This window comes from Protomyctophum parallelum (assembly GCF_964188405.1).
Source record: "Protomyctophum parallelum genome assembly, chromosome: 1".
NCBI classification, from domain to species: domain Eukaryota; kingdom Metazoa; phylum Chordata; class Actinopteri; order Myctophiformes; family Myctophidae; genus Protomyctophum; species Protomyctophum parallelum.
Window position 1 is genome coordinate 5,186,695 of NC_139697.1, and position 21,499 is coordinate 5,208,193.

A 21,499-nucleotide genomic window follows, 5' to 3' on the forward strand; every position below is an offset into this window, starting at 1 on the left:
CAAAGGCTTGGGCTATACATCCATTGGCTTTCCATTGAAAGTGCCAATGGCAGGCTATCTTTGTGACTTTGGAATGTCTTGGAATGTCGTCCTCTTTTCCTTTGGGCTTTTCCCTCCATCTCGCCCTGTCCTCTGCCTCCTCTTCTCTCACATCAACTAACTACATGTCCTCTTCCTCTATCCACCTGTTTCCTAGGCTGTGTGTGTTCCACTTCCTGTCGATTTGATCCAATGAAATCCAATGAAACTGGTCAGATGACCAATGATATCCAATGAAATCGACAGGAAGTGGAACACATACAGCCTAGGAAAAATGTGAATAGGCCTCCTGCCTGGCAGTTCCAACCTCAACGTCCATCTACTCGCTATCCCTTCCTCTGTACATGTCCAAACCATCTCACTATCCCTTCCTCTGTACATGTCCAAACCATCTCACTATCCCTTCCTCTGTACATGTCCAAACCATCTCACTGTCCCTCCTCTGTACATGTCCAAACCATCTCACTATCCCTTCCTCTGTACATGTCCAAACCATCTCACTATCCCTTCCTCTGTACATGTCCAAACCATCTCACTATCCCTCCTCTGTACATGTCCAAACCATCTCACTGTCCTCTGTACATGTCCAAACCATCTCACTATCCCTTCCTCTGTACATGTCCAAACCATCTCACTATCCTCTGTACATGTCCAAACCATCTCACTATCCCTTCCTCTGTACATGTCCAAACCATCTCACTATCCCTTCCTCTGTACATGTCCAAACCATCTCACTGTCCCTTCCTCTGTACATGTCCAAACCATCTCACTGTCCCTTCCTCTGTACATGTCCAAACCATCTCACTGTCCCTCCTCTGTACATGTCCAAACCATCTCACTATCCTCTGTACATGTCCAAACCATCTCACTATCCCTTCCTCTGTACATGTCCAAACCATCTCACTATCCCTTCCTCTGTACATGTCCAAACCATCTCACTATCCCTTCCTCTGTACATGTCCAAACCATCTCACTATCCCCTCCTCTGTACATGTCCAAACCATCTCACTGTCCCTCCTCTGTACATGTCCAAACCATCTCACTATCCCTTCCTCTGTACATGTCCAAACCATCTCACTGTCCCTCCTCTGTACATGTCCAAACCATCTCACTATCCCTTCCTCTGTACATGTCCAAACCATCTCACTATCCCTCCTCTGTACATGTCCAAACCATCTCACTGTCCTCTGTACATGTCCAAACCATCTCACTATCCCTTCCTCTGTACATGTCCAAACCATCTCACTATCCTCTGTACATGTCCAAACCATCTCACTATCCCTTCCTCTGTACATGTCCAAACCATCTCACTATCCCTTCCTCTGTACATGTCCAAACCATCTCACTGTCCCTTCCTCTGTACATGTCCAAACCATCTCACTGTCCCTTCCTCTGTACATGTCCAAACCATCTCACTGTCCCTTCCTCTGTACATGTCCAAACCATCTCACTATCCCTTCCTCTGTACATGTCCAAACCATCTCACTATCCCTCCTCTGTACATGTCCAAACCATCTCACTATCCTCTGTACATGTCCAAACCATCTCACTATCCCTCCTCTGTACATGTCCAAACCATCTCACTATCCCTTCCTCTGTACATGTCCAAACCATCTCACTATCCCTTCCTCTGTACATGTCCAAACCATCTCACTATCCTCTGTACATGTCCAAACCATCTCACTATCCCATCCTCTGTACATGTCCAAAACCATCTCACTATCCCATCCTCTGTACATGTCCAAACCATCTCACTGTCCCTCCTCTGTACATGTCCAAAACCATCTCACTATCCCATCCTCTGTACATGTCCAAACCATCTCACTGTCCCTCCTCTGTACATGTCCAAACCATCTCACTATCCTCTGTACATGTCCAAACCATCTCACTGTCCCTCCTCTGTACATGTCCAAACCATCTCACTATCCCTCCTCTGTACATGTCCAAACCATCTCACTATCCCTCCTCTGTACATGTCCAAACCATCTCACTGTCCCTCCTCTGTACATGTCCAAACCATCTCACTGTCCCTCCTCTGTACATGTCCAAACCATCTCACTATCCCTCCTCTGTACATGTCCAAACCATCTCACTATCCCTCCTCTGTACATGTCCAAACCATCTCACTATCCCTCCTCTGTACATGTCCAAACCATCTCACTGTCCCTCCTTTGTACATGTCCAAACCATCTCACTATCCCTTCCTCTGTACATGTCCAAACCATCTCACTGTCCCTCCTCTGTACATGTACAAACCATCTCACTATCCCTCCTCTGTACATGTCCAAACCATCTCACTATCCCTTCCTCTGTACATGTCCAAACCATCTCACTATCCCTCCTCTGTACATGTCCAAACCATCTCACTATCCCTTCCTCTGTACATGTCCAAACCATCTCACTGTCCCTTCCTCTGTACATGTCCAAACCATCTCACTATCCCTCCTCTGTACATGTCCAAACCATCTCACTGTCCCTTCGTTTGTACATGTCCAAACCATCTCACTGTCCCTCCTCTGTACATGTCCAAACCATCTCACTATCCCTTCCTCTGTACATGTCCAAACCATCTCACTATCCCTTCCTCTGTACATGTCCAAACCATCTCACTATCCCTCCTCTGTACATGTCCAAACCATCTCAGTTTTGGCCTCTCTGGCTTTAGGAATGGCTAGTCTGTACTCACAAGAAATAAACACTGTACATGATACATTTTACTAGAGGCTTAGTGGGCGTGCGCGCCCACAACCAATGCTAGGTAAGAGTTAACATCAATGTTTGATACGATAAATCCATAAGCACACTTTACATAGTATAGGCACTATATGGGTCAATATAGTAACGCTTGTGCTCACACTCAAATAATGCATATCATTATCTTTCCTAAAAGAGCTGAGTAGACAGGTTTGGGAAGATGTCAATATAGGCCTACAGCATTCCTTACATTATCCCATTCTGACCGGGCACCCATTTTGGTGTCAGCATCATGTTATGCTTTAGCTATTGAAAAATAGCAGATCTACAAGCTCATATCGCGCCACCGAGTGGCGCGATACGAGCTTGTAGGTCTGCTATTTTTGAAAAATCGAAGAGCGACTGACATTTTAAAATCTGATCTCAGGTCAGAATGGGTTCATCAGACCAGTGTGTGTCCGGCGGAAACCTCGTATGAATCTGATCTCAGGTCAGAATGGGTTATTGTTGCTGTTGGGCAGAAACCTTTCATCTTCATATTCTATAACTTTATATGTTTATGTTTTCTTTCTCTCTTGATCATACCACAGCGTCACACAAAAGCATCAAAAGGGGCCGATCCGCAAGCTCGAAATGGCATGTTTTGAGCCTTTCGCTGTTTCTGTGTGACGCTGTAGTAGACGCTGTAAATCGGCTACTTTTTGTTGTTTTTGAACCCATTCTGACCTGAGATCAGATTCATACGAGGTTTACGCCGGACACACACTGGTCTGATGAACCCATTCTGACCTGAGATCAGATTAAAAAAATGTCAGTCGCTCTTTGATTTTTCAAAAATAGCAGACCTACAAGCTCGTATCGCGCCACTCGGTGGCGCGATATGAGCTTGTAGATCTGCTATTTTTAAATAGCTAAAGCATAACATGATGCTGACACCAAAATGGGTGCCCGTTCAGAATGGGTTAATTTGACTCCTGAAGTGAAAAGTAACAGTTTTGTACATGTGAGGTTTCCACCCGACAGAGACGATAATATATGTTATATATATATATATATATATGTAAGACATTTTCTATTAATTTATTTACTTTTTATCCAGTCTTTGATCAGACCAGCCATAACAGTAGCTATAGGGCTAGACTATTTTGGAAATGATGGATGGATGGATAGATGGATGGATGGATGGATAGATATGGAGATACATGATTTCTGCCGTGTGTGTGTGTGTGTGTGTGTGTGTGTGTGTGTGTGTGTGTGTGTGTGTGTGTGTGTGTGTGTGCGTGTGCGTGTGTGTGTGTACGTGTGTGTGTGTACGTGTGTGCATACAACACAGTACTAAACAACATTGTAGCAGATTGGAATTGGTCTTGACCGGTGATGTCTATAAGTGGGGGAAGGACAAACAAGGAGGGGGCGGGGCCTTGATGTAGTCGATATCTAGGCTCCGCCCCTCATGCTTACCTTTGACCTGACGACACCCACCACCCCTTTTTTATAATTAACCATTGATGCTAGCTCTACCTCTGTGGTGTGTGTGTGTGTGTGTGTGTGTGTGTGTGTGTGTGTGTGTGTGTGTGTGTGTGTGTGTGTGTGTGTGTGTGTGTGTGTGTGTGTGTGTGTGCGTGCGCTCCCTGTGACACGGACCCATCCATCAGCCAGCAGCGTGTCCATAGACTGGGTCCGGCTCATATTTCAGACTGTCATTATGTGCCTCCGTTTTAATTGGCCGTCGGCAGGGTCCAGCTCATTAACCACGGACGGTGGCCATCGAGGTTCACATGTCACCCCTCATCGGCGTGAATGAGACGAGGCACATCTCCACCACAGCCGTACATAAACAAACACGTGCATGACGTTCGCTCTGAAAGAATATTCAAAGATTTGCAACACATTTTCACGATAAAAAAAAAAAAAGCAGATCTAACAGGCTCAAAGCGCGGCACTCGGTGCCGCGCTTTGAGCCTGTAGATCTGCTATTTTTCAATAGCTAAAGTATTATATAACATAATGCTTAAAACACCAAAAGGGGTTCCTGTCCAGAATGGGTTAAATAAACATGATTCCATTGTTACAGTGGTGGAACAGGTACGGCAATGTGGAAATACACGTCAAAGTAAATTTACTTAAGTAAAAAGTACAACATATTGCCATCAAAATATACTTAATGTACCAAGAGTAAAAGTATACTCATTATGCAGAATATCCCATTTCGCAAAGTTATCATAATGTCTTAAATTTAAAACAGCTGATCTAAAAGCACACAACACGTCGGATCACGCCGCGTTGTGAGCTTGTAGATCGTTTTTTATTTTCAAATAGAAATAGTTGAAATAGGGTTGAAGTGGTTAAAGTATGCTTTTGTAATAATACATCTACAAAGTAACTATAGTAACTATAACTTAACTCATCACACTTTTGGTCCTTTTGGTTTCATCTAATTCGTACACTCTCAGACTTATGAATGTCCTAGAAATGTAAAATGTTTGAGCACCACTGATATAGGCTGGTTAATTGGTTAGGGTCATCATACAGGGTGAACAGGCTCTTTGTTCCTCTCCGTTCCAGACAAAAAGAGAGGAGTAGTGGATCAATAACTGAATGAATATTATTAATGGTGTGTGTCCCCCTCCACTAATCAATCTGATAGCATTGACTGATCCTCTCCTCCTACTGCATGGATGGAAGGACAGTGCTGTCACAGTGACAACATTCAAGTTGACCATCGATTGTCATGCAAAATAATTGACTTTTATTTTTGCATCAAACATTGGGACATAATATAAACACACATGTCATTTCTGTATGGCCTTTTATAGGTTGCGTAATCAAGAGATATGACACGTAAAAACTGAAATATAGAAATTAATATTTAAACATTTGATACTTTCAAAAGAATGTAAAAAATAACGGATGGATGGATGGATGGATGGATGGATGGATGGATGGATGGATGGATAATGGAATTAATCACTTAGGTGTTTGGGATAAATATACTGTAGCCAACAACATTTTCACATGTTATTGCTGTGTCCTGCATATTTGAGAGTGTGTGCATCAGTGCATGTGTGTGTGTGTGTGTGTGTGTGTGTGTGTGTGTGTGTGTGTGTGTGTGTGTGTGTGTGTGTGTGTGTGTGTGTGTGTGTGTGTGTGTGTGTGTGTGTGTGTGTGTGTGTGTGTGTGTGTGTGTGTGTGTGTGTAATCATTGCTAGACTATAGAGTGTTTGAAGACAGCATGCAACAAGGTTGTGTCATGAAACCATGTGACTCCCATTGGAAAAGCATTGAGGCGGCCATGACACACAGAAGACACAGGACACAAGTGTCTTAGGTGTGAGTGAGGCCTAAAGATTTGGAGAGACATGGAGAACCTTGTTATTGAACAAACACTCAATGGTTATTACTATCACAATAGGCCTATAGTACCTACTATAGAGCTATTAACATGGTTACTGAACAACCACTAGCAATTATTACAGAGCTTTAACTTTATAACAAAAGCATGTGATGTCTTAAACGTTCTTGTATCATTGTCAACCAAATGAAGCATTGCAGTATAGGCTCTAGAGCAGACAGGCTCGGTAAGCAATGGCATAAGCCAGTGTATTGTTATAGTATTGATTTGTTGACACTTGACAGTATAATATGTCACGTTCAAAGTGGACACCATGCCAGAGCGCTGTGGGCTACAACCACTGGGTTCTCACATGGGGGGATGTGTACCCCTAGGGGTACAAGGAGGTACTGCACATGGAGTATGTGAGAGAAAGGGGAAAATCTAAGAATTTATTTGACTTTTATTAAAATAAACATTTTCATTTTCTATCCGACCACAACTGTTATAGAAAGCAATGCTTATTTGCCATTCATTGCTTTGATTCGTGGTATGGGAGCCTAGATAGTTAGAGACCCATCAATTAAAAGGCTTGCTTGTGAGTTTATGTGTGAACTTGTAATCTGTCCATGAACAAAGAACTACTGGGCAGATTTTCCTCAAAGTGGGGTCCCTGAGGGGGTTTCCAGGGGGTCCGCAATGAAATGATCGAGTGTAGCCTAGTACAAATGCAATGGAACAAATCTGTAACTCTGAGTGTAGAAATGGAACCAAATGGAACCTAGTTTACAGGTATTTTAAGTCTGTCTGTCTGTCTGTCTGTCTGTCTGTCTGTCTGTCTGTCTGTCTGTCTGTCTGTCTGTCTGTCTGTCTGTCTGTCTGTCTGTCTGTCTGTCTGTCTGTCTGTCTGTCTGTCTGTCTGTCTGTCTGTCTGTCTGTCTGTCTGTCTGTCTGTCTGTCTCTTGGTCCATGTTCATGGTCATTGCAGCTTGAAGGGACAAAAGAGGACAAGGGCAGTGTGTGGGTGTGTGTGTGTGTGTGTGTGTGTGTGTGTGTGTGTGTGTGTGTGTGTGTGTGTGTTTAAAGGGGGGAGGAGTGAGGGTCAAAGGATGCCCCATGACCTCTCACCCCTGACCTCCACCTTCAGGACCTGCAGGAGAGTAGAGGGACCAATAGGGGGGGGGGGGGGGGCGGAGCTCCGTGTGTGATTGATGGGCTCCCGGAGGAAGGAAGCGAACAGTGTGTGACCCCTCCCCCTAGGAGGGGGGGGGGCATGGCCTCCGCACAGCTGGTGGTCAGCGGTGTGTGTGTGTGTGTGTGTGTGTGTGTGTGTGTGTGTGTGTGTGTGTGTGTGTGTGTGTGTGTGTGTGTGTGTGTGTGTGTGTGTGTGTGTGTGTGTGTGAATACTGAAAGAGATCTTATGAATATCAGCTCACATGCCTCATATGGACTCGTTATCATATATGAATTAAACTATTTGGGGCAGAACAATCTTTTGAAAATAGCTGATCTATAAGCTCACAATAGACATTATTTTCCACAAATAGCCAACATAAAAAAAAATGTGGTCTTAATTGGTTAATGTGTATTTCTTTTTTGTAACATTAATCTGCAAACGAGTACAATATTTTACTCTGGGATGTAGTAGAACCACATACATACAGTAATTATAGGAAAAATGGTGAGTAATGTAAATGTATCTCAAAATGGTATACTTGAGTACAATACGTGAATTAATACACTTGGTTACTTTCCATCACGGATATAGTAAACATATACTAACATAGAAATATCAAATTGAAGGTGCTCTGTGCAAGCTGCCCATACTCCTGCCATGTATATATTTACAGTATGTAACAAGTCACATGATAACATGAGACATATATCGTTGCTGTCGGGGCAAAAACCTTTCATATTTCAACTTTCTATTTCTATGTTTTCCGTAAATTGTGTCGCACAGAAGTATACAATTTACAATTTAGGCATTTAGCAGACGCTCTTAATCCAGAGCGACTTACATTTAAGCAAGAACAAAAAGCATGGGAATACATCACATAAAAGCATTTATCATGAAACATGCGTAAGCTAAGAAAGTAACAGTGGAATATCTATATAATGAAACTATACATACACTATACATATATACTATACATATTTACTACTATGCTATACATATGTACTATGGCGTGCTATGACTATATACAATACAATTATAGTGCTGTCTACATAACATGCTATAAGTCTGTGTCAAATGCTATCTAAGTATAGCGACAATGGCCGATCTACAAGCTCGCAGATCTGCTATTTTCAATATTTTAAAAAGTTAAAAAAAAATATATATATAATGAACACTTCTGGACACCGACAACAACGACATACTTTAGGTTTTTGCTTTATTTGAACGCCAAGGCAGATGGCCCAGCTAGAGAGACAGGAACCACCGGCCTATTATATACAAAACAAAGCCCAGTGATCTAATGAACAAATGACCTCTGGTGAAATTCAAGGTCAAGCCTCGTTGGGCTATAGCAGAGAGAATAGCTGATCAATACGTGGTATGGATCGGCGGACAAATGGACGGGCGGGGGTGCTTGACAGCTTAAATCTTAACGCCGTGAGGACAGATGAAGGGGTGGACGGACAATCTCACGCAAGCACACACACACACACACACACACACACACACACACACACACACACACACACACACACACACACACACACACACACACAGGGCGTGATTTAATTATCCATCTGGCTGTCTCCCAGTGTGTCAGTGACAGATAAAGAAACCTTGAACTCTCGTTGTTCTGGATCGAGCCGCGCGGTTGGCTTTTGCTGTCTAGTCAGTCACCTAAGAAACTGTATAATAATACAAGTTACATTTGGTTTCATATTACGCTCTCTCTCAGGGGTTAAATTATTGTTAAATATCTGCATTACTTCATGTACAAGAAGTCTACACAATTAGAGAATGTAGAAGAATTGTTATTTGGATCAACGACAACAATATATTCTTTAGTTTTGGGTCTGAGAGGCTTTTGATGTCATCAAATGACGAATAAATAATGGGCCTTGAAATGAAAAGGGTTGAAAACCACTGGTCTAAACAACATGTTATCTAAATAACATACTGTATAGGCCTATACAATACATTATCAACTATAGGATAGCAGGTAACAGTGAACCTAGCATCTGTCTAAAGTCTTAACCCATTCTGACCTGAGATCAGATTCTAAAAATGTCAGTCGCTCTTCGATTTTTCAAAAATAGCAGACCTACAAGCTCGTATCGCGCCACTCGGTGGCGCGATATGAGCTTGTAGATCTGCTATTTTTAAATAGCTAAAGCATAACATGATGCTGACACCAAAATGGGTGCCCGGTCAGAATGGGTTAAACGATATGCTATCTAAATAACATTCTGTATTTGAAACTATAGCATACCGGGGTAAACAATGAATCTTTCTAAAACAACATCTAAATAAAAAAAAATTGCACATTATGTGCTCAAAAGTATCCAACATCTATAGTAAACAGTAATTTAGCAAGCTAGCATCTATCTAGCATTTGGAAAAGCCATGCATAATGCGGTTACATTTGAAAAGAATGAAATAAACCCCTAACAATATAATAATAATAATAACTAGTCATTTTGATAAAAAATAATCAAACAAACAGATATTTCCTCCAAATCAGCATGTAGTCATTATGGTCAAGTCCAAGTGAATCACAGATGATTTATGACCCCCCCCCCCCCCCCCCCCCCTATCAGCACTGCTGTTCAGCCAGGCTGTGACTCTGAATGACCTCTGACCCGCTGTGTTCTGCCTTAACCACTTAAAGCAGTGGTCTTCAACCCTTTTTATATCAAGGTCCATTATGCATTCTCCATTTGAGCCACGGAGGACCACCGTTTGATGACATTTAGCCTCGCAGGCTCTCAAAACGTAGAATGTGTTGTTCTACGTTGTTGTTTGATTCGGTCCACAATTCCATGTTGCATGTATTTGAGTACAAAACTACCATATTGGTACCATATAACTAAAAGAGATAAATAACACAGGTAGGCATAGTAGCCTGATACTGTATATAGGCTAAACATTGATCAAAAAATTGCAATTCTTCTACATTCTCTAATTGTCTAGACTTCTTGTAAATGAAGAAATGCAGATGTTTAACAATATGTTCACTCTTGTGAGAGTACAATTAAACCAAATGGACCCTCTTTACGTTCTCAAGATTTAAAGATCTAATGAGGGTCCATTTGGTTACAAACTGTCCATCTGGGGACCACCTGGAACCCCCTCAAGGACCACTGGTGGTCCCCAGACCACTGGTTGAAAACCGCCGACTTAAACTCCAGCATCCTTCCTTAATATTCTGGTGGGAACATTTTGCCCCAAAAGAAATGGCATATCTACAGGCTCACTTTAGCACCCTCTAGTGGACAGACAGCATTACTGTAAACACACAGATAGACCAGTGTGTCATTGCCAATAGCTTCGCATGGCTTTGTGGTCTCTAGTCCAGCTATCAAGGCCATCACAGAGTGAGCACTGGACGTTTTCTCGTTCCACTTTATCAAACTACCATGAATGCCTTTTAAGCGGTAAGGTTAAACCTATTTCATGTTTGACACTATGTGGTCCTATGAATAAGGTCCTTCACTCACAGTTCACAACATGCCTCAAAACTTATAACAGGGAAAGAAAGAACAACAAAAACTGGTCACTCAGTAGGGCTATCACGATTACAAACTATTTAATTTAAAGCACAGCTAGGGCAGATGATCTACGAGCTCACATCGCTTCACAAAGTGACGCTCCGTAAACTTGTATAGATCAGCTTATGGTCAGCTATTAAAATATTCCTGATATGATTATACAAGCCGGTATTCAGAACAATATTTGTATTATTATTGTATTTTTTAAGTCAACGGTACGAGGCAGTGAAAACAGTAAAGGTCATGCAGGAATAGATGGGTGGGATGGATCTATATCCTATACGGGAGGCTTTAGAGGACTCAGGGCTCCGCTCGTATATGAGAGCACAGCAGTTTGGGGAATATCGAAAGAAATCCATGAACACATTGATTTATGTCTCCCTATTGAAACAGGCCTTCTCATTGACACTTTCACCCCTCTGGCTTAACCCAACCCCCTCTCCTCTCCTCTCCTCTCCTCTCCTCTCCTCTCCTCTCCTCTCCTCTCCTCTCCTCTCCTCTCCTCTCCTCTCCTCTCCTCTCCTCTCCTCTCCTCTCCTCTCCTCTCTTCCTCTCCTCTCCTCTCTCCTCTCCTCTCCTCTCCTCTATATATAATTTGTTTTTATATATAATTTGTTGTTTCTCTTCTCTTCTTCATTCTACTTCTCTTCTCTTCTCTTCTCTTCTCTTCTCTTATCTTCTCTTCTCTTCTCTTCTCTTCTCTTCTCTTCTCTTCTCTTCTCTTCTCTTCTCTTCTCTTCTCTCTCCTCTCCTCTCCTCTCCTCTCCTCTCCTCTCCTCTCCTCTCCTCTCCTCTCCTCTCCTCTCCTCTCCTCTCCTCTCCTCTCCTCTTCTCTCTCCATTCTACTCTCCAAAAGTAGCAAAAGTATAGCAGACCTACAAAGCTCTCAACGTGTCGTGTCCATGACATATTGTGAGCTTGTAGGTCTGCTATTTCTGGCGCTTGACACCCTTGCTCTACCAAGTATGGGGGCTTAACACAACCTCTCCTGGGGGGGGGGGGGGGGGGGGGGTGAAGGGTCGACTTCAGGGTCAAATAGATCAATGAGATGCATGGGGGGGGGGGTTGGGGATAGGGATTACGGCAGTGCTACGTATATATATATACGGCATATATATGCCCCCCCGCGATGGACGAACGGACGGCTGGCTGCCGTGTGAATGAATGAATGAATGAAAATTTTATTTTCGTGTCATGCCACTTTGGCCCATCCCATATGGGATTATATGACACATTTCACAGAATACATTGAATACAACTGACACTTCCTGTTCATACATATTTGTAAATTATTAGAACAAACAAACAAAAAATAAAATAAAACGAAAACAATCATAACAAGGCCATTTTACGTGTAAATGGCCTTCCTCCTCATTGACCAGGCCTTCTCAAGGAATGAGGCAAATGAAAAAGTGTACTTTTGAAACAGGCACTTCAGTCTCTCGAAGTCCTCCAGCCATACAAATCTTATTAAAAAGTCTCTCCCTAATGGAGTTGTAGAATGGACGTGTGAGTGTGTGTGTGTGTGTGTGTGTGTGTGTGTGTGTGTGTGTGTGTGTGTGTGTGTGTGTGTGTGTGTGTGTGTGTGTGTGTGTGTGTGTGTGTGTGTGTGTGTGTCTGTGTCTGTGTCTGTGTGTGTGTGTGTGTGTGTGTGTGTGTGTGTGTGTCTATGTGTCTGTGTGTGTGTGTGTGTGTGTGTTGTTGTTTTAACCTCACAGAAACTATGCCTAAACCTAACCATTTTAACCCCCTTTTTTATTTTTTGCACAGTGTATAACACAACCCGATGTCTCTCTGTCTCTCTCTCTCCTCAGCGCCGCCCGAGTTCGTCCAGTGGCCGCAGTCCGTCTCCAAGCCAGCGGGGGGCAGTGCAGTATTCACCTGTGTGGCCCAGGGCACCCCCGAGCCCCACCTCATCTGGCTGAAGAACGGCAAGGTGCTGACGCCCGGAGACAACGTCAAGCTGACCAACAATAACAAGTACGACGACCGCACTTAACCCTGAGGCCCATTCTGCAGACGCCAAATGTCACTGGTTCTGACACTTTCTAGATTTTTAAGAATTGTTGCAAATGTATAGCTGATGTGCAAGCCTGCAGCACGGCACAGAGGGATGTGCTGTGAGCTTGTATATCTGCTATTTCTTCTCATTTTAATATTAATGCATTGTTGCATTAAAATGTAGATTTTCCCAGAAATGTCCCAACAAATAGTAATAATAATGAAAGTAGCAGGATCTACAAGCTCACAATGTGTCACATCGCAATGTGTTGGGACCTTGTAGATCTACTATTTTCACAACAGTATTTGAACTATGGATTATAAGTGCTTAATTCACAATGTTATCTTTGTTTCGTCTTTGTCTTGGAAGTGGAGTGGAGTGAAAGTCATAGTATCCCAAAAATACAAATAGTATAAGTGCAGTACGTAAAGTAAAGTGCAGATACTAAAATGAACTCAAGGACAGTAGGATTACAATCAAACACCACAAGCATAATGGACACACTGCACAGAAAATCAAATTTGTGCACTTCATGCTTTATGCCACAGGGTGGCAGTGCTGTGTCACCATAGATATATGTTAGTGCAGGTGATCAGATGTAAAGCTCTGGTCTATACTTAGTAAAAGGACCCAAGTTAAACTGTACTTGTGGATTATTTTTCAGATTACAGTACACCAAGTCGTTGAATAGGAATTAGTATAAAGTATAAAGTTATGTTCAGTCTGTCCTAATGGAAACAACAAATATTTTCCTCCTGACATACCAGGTCTGCATCTTTGGGGGAAAGATTTACATATTTATGTACCGTTACAGTAAAATGACAAAAGGTGCTATTTATTATATAAGTAACAATGTAATTCAGTTGGTACCATGGATGAATGTTTGAGAGCCACTGGTGCCTACTGTCAATTCTGTAAATGTATAACCCACTCAGGGCGGAAACCCCTTTTGGTGTTTTAAGCATTATGTTATACTTTAGCTATTGAAAAATAGCACATCTACAAGCTCGTAGCTTAATAATTGTAGATCTGCTATTTTTGAAAAATCTGGAAAATGTGGCGCAAATCTTTAAATACGGTATATATTCTTTCAGAGCAAATGTTTTTAACTCTTTGCTTCTGGGGGGTCCCTGGAACTACATATTTTCAGATGGGGGGGAAAAGGTTGAGCACCACTGACATAGAAACATAGGTTTATCAGATATATAGATTTTTTATAGAATGGGCCTCAGTCAGGTCTAAACAATTTGTCTGTGCGCAGCACGCTGGCGGTGACGCGCATCACCTCCACGGACGAGGCCATCTACCAGTGCATCGCCGAGAACAGCGCCGGCACCAACCAGGCCAGCGCGCGGCTGGCCGTGGCACAGGCCACCGACCTGCCCGGCACCCCTCAGGGCCTGGCCGCCGGCCCCCTGTCCCCCAGCGCCCTCCAGGTCACCTGGTCGCAACCCCCGCCGGAGGTGACCGACAGCATCATCGGATACGTCCTGCACTTCCGCAAGATCGGAGGTGGGTGTGGGCGGCGGCTTAACCCATTTCGGGTGTTACCATTACGTTATGCTTTAGCTATTGAAAAATAGCAGATCTACAAGCTCATAGCGCGCCACCGAGTGGCGCGCTAAGAGCTTGTAGGTCTGCTATTTTTGAAAAATCGAAGAACCACTGACATAGAAACATAGCTTTTTCAGAGAACTGTCATTTTCAAACAGACATTTTTTGAATCTGATCTCAGGTCAGAATGGGTTAAGGGAAATGTGCATCCACTATAAAAAAATATAAATATAATTAAGCCCAATTATTATTTTTTACTATTTGATATTTAACAAAACAAATGGTTGGTTTGTTATTATTATATGAGTACATAGCAGTTAAATGTTATAATGTTCTACGAGCTTGTAGATGGGCTACTTTCAGCATGCATCCAAGTGTAAAATCTGCCATCATCAAAGCCCGCCGAAATGCATTTCTGACGACAAAATCAACAGTAGATTTAGTGACTAGAATCTTATATTTTGTCGACTACAACTAGACTTAACACTAAAACATTTCAAATGACTAAAATATGACAAAAAAAAATTGGCGGTCGAAATCAACACTGGTGTGTGTGTATACATGCGTGCATGCGTGTGTGTGTGTGTGTGTGTGTGTGTGTGCGCGTGTGCGTGTGCATGCGTGTGTGTGTGTGTGTGTGTGTTTCAGAGCCGGACAGTCGCGAGCTCCAGGAGGCGGTCAGTAAGAGCACGTTTCAGCATGACTTCGGCAGCCTGGACGCTGCCACCACCTACTGCATCTACCTGAAGGCCTACAGCCCTGTGGGGGCCAGCCTGCAGAGCCGCACCGTGGTGGTCACCACACTAGGGGGAGGTATGGAGTCACAACAGATACTAGCCTGGGAGGTTCATGCAGATGATATCTTACCACTGTGTTGCGTCATGTTGTAGTCCCTGGGTTTGTTTGTAGTCATCAGACAGGAACCCCCAAACCAGACATTTCCCAGTGATCGTATAATTTCAGGGCCTACACCCAATAAAAGCCTTGATGCGGGGCGTGTGAATCTGAGTTTTCTTGGTTTTCTTAAAGGTATATTCAGTGATTTCACTCAAAAAACCTTAGGTTTAGTTTTTGGCTGTGGGACCCAGCCTTTCGTCCAATCAGGATAGAGAGTCAAAAACCCCCAGGGGTTAACTGGGGGCAGGGAGGAACTCCTTATATGGCCAGCACACTCTATAGTAGGGAGGATTATCACAACAAAACAAAAAAATAAGTGATATTTGAATTAAGTGAAATCACTGAATATACCTTTAATTACTTTTTAAGGCATTCATAAAATCACTGTCTTAAATTGTTGATGTCCCCGCGTGTACAGTAACTCAAGTGTGTGTGTGTGTGTGTGTGTGTGTGTGTGTGTGTGTGTAGTCCCCAGCGCCCCCACCTTCTTCACCAAGGTGCTGAACAGCAGCAGTGTCCAGGTGCTGTGGGAGCTCCCTGCCAGAGTAGGCCACACCCAGGGCTTCAGGCTGTCCTACCGCAGGGTCCCCCACGCTGACTACCAGGGGCCCGTCCTGCTGGCACGCCACACCAACGCGCACACCCTCTCTCAGCTCGGTGAGCGTGTGTGTGTGTATGCGTGCGTGCGTGTATGTGCGTGTGTTAGTACCAGTGTTGCCATATTAAATCACACTCATTGTGAAGTGAGGGGAGCCTGGTAATGTTTGCAGATTCACTGCCACTATATACTGTACGTTACGAGACATGAATGTAGCGTGTTATTATCGTATTAAACGCAATCAGTCACAAGACGTATCATGGCCACATGGCGTCTCACGTTGTCAATGTTTGCCATTTACAAATATTAAAAGTCCATAGACTTAGCTGCCACATGACGTAATTTCAAAAGCCAGGAATTGGCTATAGCGCCCCTCAAAAAAATTAAATAATGGAGAACTATAGACTAGACTAGACCGGATCAGTAAACTGTGGATTAAGTTGATCCCAGTCAGTCTAGTTGAGTTGTAATCGCGTGGTGTGCGTGTTAATACACAGCGTGAGGCGTAGTGGGCTTGTAGATCTAGTTTTTGGGTTCTGTTCCTAGTGTAGGGATGCTATAGGGTTCAAGTGATTAGCCCTCTAACACCCGCATTAATTTCTACTTGCAAAAAATAGATTTCAACCTTACTACTACTTTGTACTACTAGGACTAAGACTAAAAAATATGTTAAAAAAAAAAAAAAAAAAAAAGTTTGATGAAAAATGTATAATAATTATATCATAATTATATAATAATATAATAAATTAATAATTTACATTTTGGGGATATCTTTCACAATAATGAATAAAACATGTTCTAGACATTCTAATGATCACAAAAAACATATATTACAATTATTTTACCTACTTTTATTAGGGTAAAGGTCAAAAGTCTTAGGTTAAAAAAAATTCAAAATTCCAGTCCAGACATTTTTAATTTGTGTGAATTTCAGCCTCTGTGGGGGGTATGTATATGCAAATATCATGACCAATTTCATTGAAATGGCATTGAAATGAACATCACTGATGACGTTTAGGTGAAAAAAGAACAGAAAAAAAATAAAATAAAATGTAATTAAATTAAATAAAATTGTTGCTAAAAAGCAACGCTGGGTCTTAGAGGGTTAGAGTAAAAAATGTAATAAAAAAGTCCCAATCACTGTTGCAACTCTCAGGACCCCCTAGGGACCCCCAGGCTGCCTGTCGAAGACCCACGCTCTAATCAGCATCACCCACGCTGCTGGGTCAATAGACAACATCACCCTTCCAATCCCTGATCATTGATTTTCCTCTTGAAAACACCTGCCAGTGTGGTGACAACATGATTGTCAGTCTGATTGGATGATGGTCACGTTATGATGACCACATGATGTAATTTGCTTGACCCCCACCCAGCATGCCCCCCCTCGTGGCCTAAAATGCATGACTTGTGAATCAATACAGACAATAACATCAATAGAGAATCAAGGGGGATTTGTACTGGAAGTTGTGCGTTGCTATTACACACAGAAAGTAGCAGATCAAAACGTGCCATAGATCTGTGACATAGCTAATCTACTTGATATCCAGACCGCTATTGAATAACTGTAATGAAACAGGTGGTTATACAATGAATATGAGGCGGGCAGGTGGGTACCAGCTTTCAACCTGAAACTGTGTTGTGCATTTCAGATAAATGCGGCATAATCCATAACTGATTTAACCCATTCTGACCGGGCACCCATTTTGGTGTCAGCATCATGTTATGCTTTAGCTATTGAAAAATAGCAGATCTACAAGCTCATATCAGACCACCGAGTGGCGCGATACGAGCTTGTAGGTCTGCTATTTTTGAAAAATCGAAGAGCGACTGACATTTTTTTAGAATCTGATCTCAGGTCAGAATTTGGTTCATCAGACCAGTGTGTGTCCGGCGGAAACCTCGTATGAATCTGATCTCAGGTCAGAATGTGTTAAACTGTACATATTGAGGGATTGATTGAACAACAGCGTTCAAATCATCTGATCGATGGACGATGCAGGCGCACGATTCCAGCAGAGGTTTTTTTTCCTTTGATGAGCAGGATTGTGACAAAGGCTGGGTGGAGGATGTCTGTAATCCGGACAAGCTGTGAGCCTCCTGTCAATCCAATAGGATCAATATAAAGACTAATGCCGTTTTCACTCCCTCAACAACAAGCATAGAATTACCTTCACCAAACCATTAACCCCCCCCCCCCAGCTGTCTTTGTGAAGCAATGGAACATGGCTTTACCGTTAAAGTTGTTCCAATACCTGTAGGAAAAGCTGGAAACTCTCATGTATAAAAAATAAATAAAATCATGTCATGTCATGTTCAAAATAGAAAATGATCAGCACCTGAAGGGCGTTCAGTGTTTATTCTTCTTCCAGAGCTGCACACATTGTGTATCATTGTATCAAAGTATTAGTTTAAACAGTGTAATTATTTTTTTATTTGCAATATACCACTTAAACCCCACGCTGGGCAAGACCTACTCTGTAGAGTGGATTGCTAAAATTTGGCGGCCGTAGCGGGATTTTGTCGGAAGTACCGCTCAAGGAAATTACATTGACGTTTTACAAATCTGTTTACATTCTGTGTGTGTGTGTGTGTGTGTGTGTGTGTGTGTGTGTGTGTGTGTGTGTGTGTGTGTGTGTGTGTGTGTGTGTGTGTGTGTGTGTTTTACAGAACCCGGGGCGGTGTATGAGGTGTGTCTGGTGGCTTATAACGGCAATGGTGAGAGTGAGTGTTCTAAGAGGCTAGTGTCACTGGCAGAAGATGGAACCAGCGCCCAGAACACTGGTGAGTTTAACCTTCCCCGGCCTTGTACCTTCCCAACCCCCCCATCCCCGCCAACAAAGCAATTTAAAGCCTAAATCTTTGGCAATGGCTGACAATTACTTCCATTTGTTATTCTTTATAAGCAAAGACATTTCAAATGAATCCTTGTCTGTTTGCCGTCGGTATACAGTCCAGAAATCCTCCTAACATAACCTAACCTAATCCTCCTAACCTCACAATTTACAATTTACAATTTAGGCATTTAGCAGACGCTCTTAATCCAGAGCGACTTACATTTAAGCAAGAACAAAAGCATGGGAATACATCACATAAAAGCATTTATCATGAAACATGCGTAAGCTAAGAAAGTAACAGTGGAATATCTATATGATGAAACTATACATACATTATACATAATAAACTATACATATTCACTACTATGCTATACATATGTACTAACCTCCTAACTACTCTTTCTCCGCCACGCAGCTGCCAAGGCACCGTGCCAGTGCCGGGACGGAGAGGGCTCCCTGGGCGGCATCGTGGTTGGCATTCACATCGGCGTGGCCTGCATCATCTTCTGTGCTCTGTTCCTGATGCTGGGTTACCGACGCAGGTAAGAGACTACACCACACACACACACCTGTTCACTTTGACAGCACCTTTTGAAGTAGTTTTGGTCCTAGTCTTTTAAATAAAATTCTATTTAGTTTTGCATGTAGTTTTCGGCAATTCTGCGATTTAGTATTTTTAGTCCGCGGCTAAATATAGGCATATATCAATTTGGGGGTCATTGGAGAAAAGAAGAAGAAACCTTTGAGAACCACTGATCTATAGTAAACTTGTGGATATATAGCTGTGTGCGGATGTTTTGCAGTAAGGTTTGTCCTTGTGTGTCCCTCAGTGTGTTCTGTAGCAAGGGGACACAGGACAGCTGGTCTGTGCCGAGGGACAACGGGGGACATCAGGGACACAACGGAGTGCCCAAGGACACAGCGCTCAGCTCCAGAGTGGATCTGGTCCCCCAGGTAGCCTTTCAGTCCAGCTCAATCACATATAGCACTCTATAATGTATACTGATAGCTTTCACTGTACAGATAATCTACTGTTAGACAGACATTACGTTCTTAGCTTGTTTATGACTATTTCTATGATGTATTACCTTGTGTTGTTCTTGCTTACTGGATTAATTTAATGCCTATACATTGTAAATTGTAACCATGAAAATCCATAAAATGACTTGTCTACTAGTTCTACTGAATTTTGTTCTACACTAGTCCCTCCCTAACATTTTATTCTATAGTTTTCTAGACGACAAACATTTTCCGCCATAGTAGACGAAAGTAACACCGATCTTCCCTCATCTCTCTCTCCTCCCTCTGTCCGCCCACCCAGGACGGGGGTCCGGCATGCCCACCCACCCAATGCCAGGTCCTCATCGAGCAACACGCCTCACCAGGTGGTCTACCTGGCACAGGCACTGGCTAGCACTATCCGCATGATATCACCCCCCCAACTCCCAGCCCCCAAACCCCACCCCAAGTGGTCTGCATGGTTCCTCCTCCTCACCCTACCCACACAGAGACCCCCTACCCCTTACCTTACCCCCACACCACCCTCTGTCGCTCTCCGGGAGAAACAAGAGTTATTCTGAACCTCAACCGGGTAAAGAATAAACTCAAGTAACTCTGAACTTTATCAACGTTATTGAGCCTAATTAAGTAACCGGAGCAAAGTAGACACAAAGTAGACATTGCTAATTGAATGTTGTATCAATGGCGTTGTGGACTGGAAATAGTTCGTATTTTGCGTGACAACATTTAAATTGGCTCTTAATTCGCTTTGTTTAGCACTCCCCTCCTTCCCTCATCCCCTTAACCCACCTCAAAACCAAAGCTTATTGCCTTTATTGCCTGTACATCATGTGTGTATGCAGAAAACACCCACGCCTTGGGAAAAGTATTGTCCCTCAAGAACAAATCCTGTCATGTTGGAATTTCGACAAAAAAATACAACATAATCATGTTATGTCACCATGGGAGTGTTCCTCCCGTAACCAAAATGTTCTCCTTTGGGTGTGGCCACCTCCTGGTGACAATTACATGATACCTTGAAGCCCCAAATGATGCCAAATATTTTAAACTAATGGGGCCTTCTAGACACAGAACCAACATTTAACAGCACTGCCCGTGTGGTAGCAAAGATATCCGTGTACAAGTTTCAACTCACTGCTTGAGTCATGACTAGAGTTTGCCTTCAGTTTAACAAACAGAGCGGCCTTTGTGATATAGCCTTATTGGAGGTGAAATGATTGTCTTTATCACCGTGCTAGCCTTGAGGAGGGTCGATCTGGAGGAACCGCTAAAGCAACCAATCCCTTTACACACCACCCTGCCCCCCCACCCCCCTAACCACTACAACCAAAAGCTGCATACCTCCAAAGATAGCTACCTCAGAATGTGTGAGCCATAGGCGAGGCTAACGTTAGCCCGTTGATGCTGCTTGTGCTAGCTTACCTCAGCCAAAAAAGAAACAAAAAAAATACAAGATGATAAAATATATGAAACCCTTACCCTTAAAATGATAACACCAACTTCCCGGACTCGTGCCAATGCCAGTGTCCCTGTGCCAGAGCCACCAACGATGGCCATCGTCCCGAGTGTCCACCTGGATGACCGCCCATGGAGAGTGGAACCTCGGCGAAAACCACAACAGTCATGCTCGCCCTGAGCCCTGATCCTGCTCCGTTACGCCATACGTCCGCGACCCCGTGTCCCGCTTAGCTCTGCCAAAGCTTCGGCTCTTCATGAATAGACTGTCTATTTCTTTTTTGAAGGAGGAGCTTCAAATATTCCTTTTCGGTGCACGAGAAAATACAGGACGATGATCTGGAATG

At 43.1% G+C, this 21,499-nt stretch overlaps 1 protein-coding gene across 1 annotated transcript in view; it reads left to right on the forward strand.

The window, feature by feature from the left end:
- Positions 1–20,091, forward strand: part of LOC310874493 (immunoglobulin superfamily DCC subclass member 3) — a gene marked incomplete at its 3' end in the record, with an annotated part of 31,216 nt that extends 11,125 nt beyond the window's left edge. Inside the window, exons 6-13 of the mRNA XM_083787313.1 lie at positions 12,604–12,769; positions 14,053–14,303; positions 14,994–15,158; positions 15,711–15,899; positions 18,511–18,624; positions 19,093–19,219; positions 19,508–19,631; positions 19,999–20,091. Of these exons, the coding sequence (XP_083643439.1) occupies positions 12,604–12,769; positions 14,053–14,303; positions 14,994–15,158; positions 15,711–15,899; positions 18,511–18,624; positions 19,093–19,219; positions 19,508–19,631; positions 19,999–20,091 (1,229 nt within the window). The remainder of the gene's footprint in view (positions 1–12,603; positions 12,770–14,052; positions 14,304–14,993; positions 15,159–15,710; positions 15,900–18,510; positions 18,625–19,092; positions 19,220–19,507; positions 19,632–19,998) is intronic.
- Positions 20,092–21,499: the final 1,408 nt, after the last annotated feature.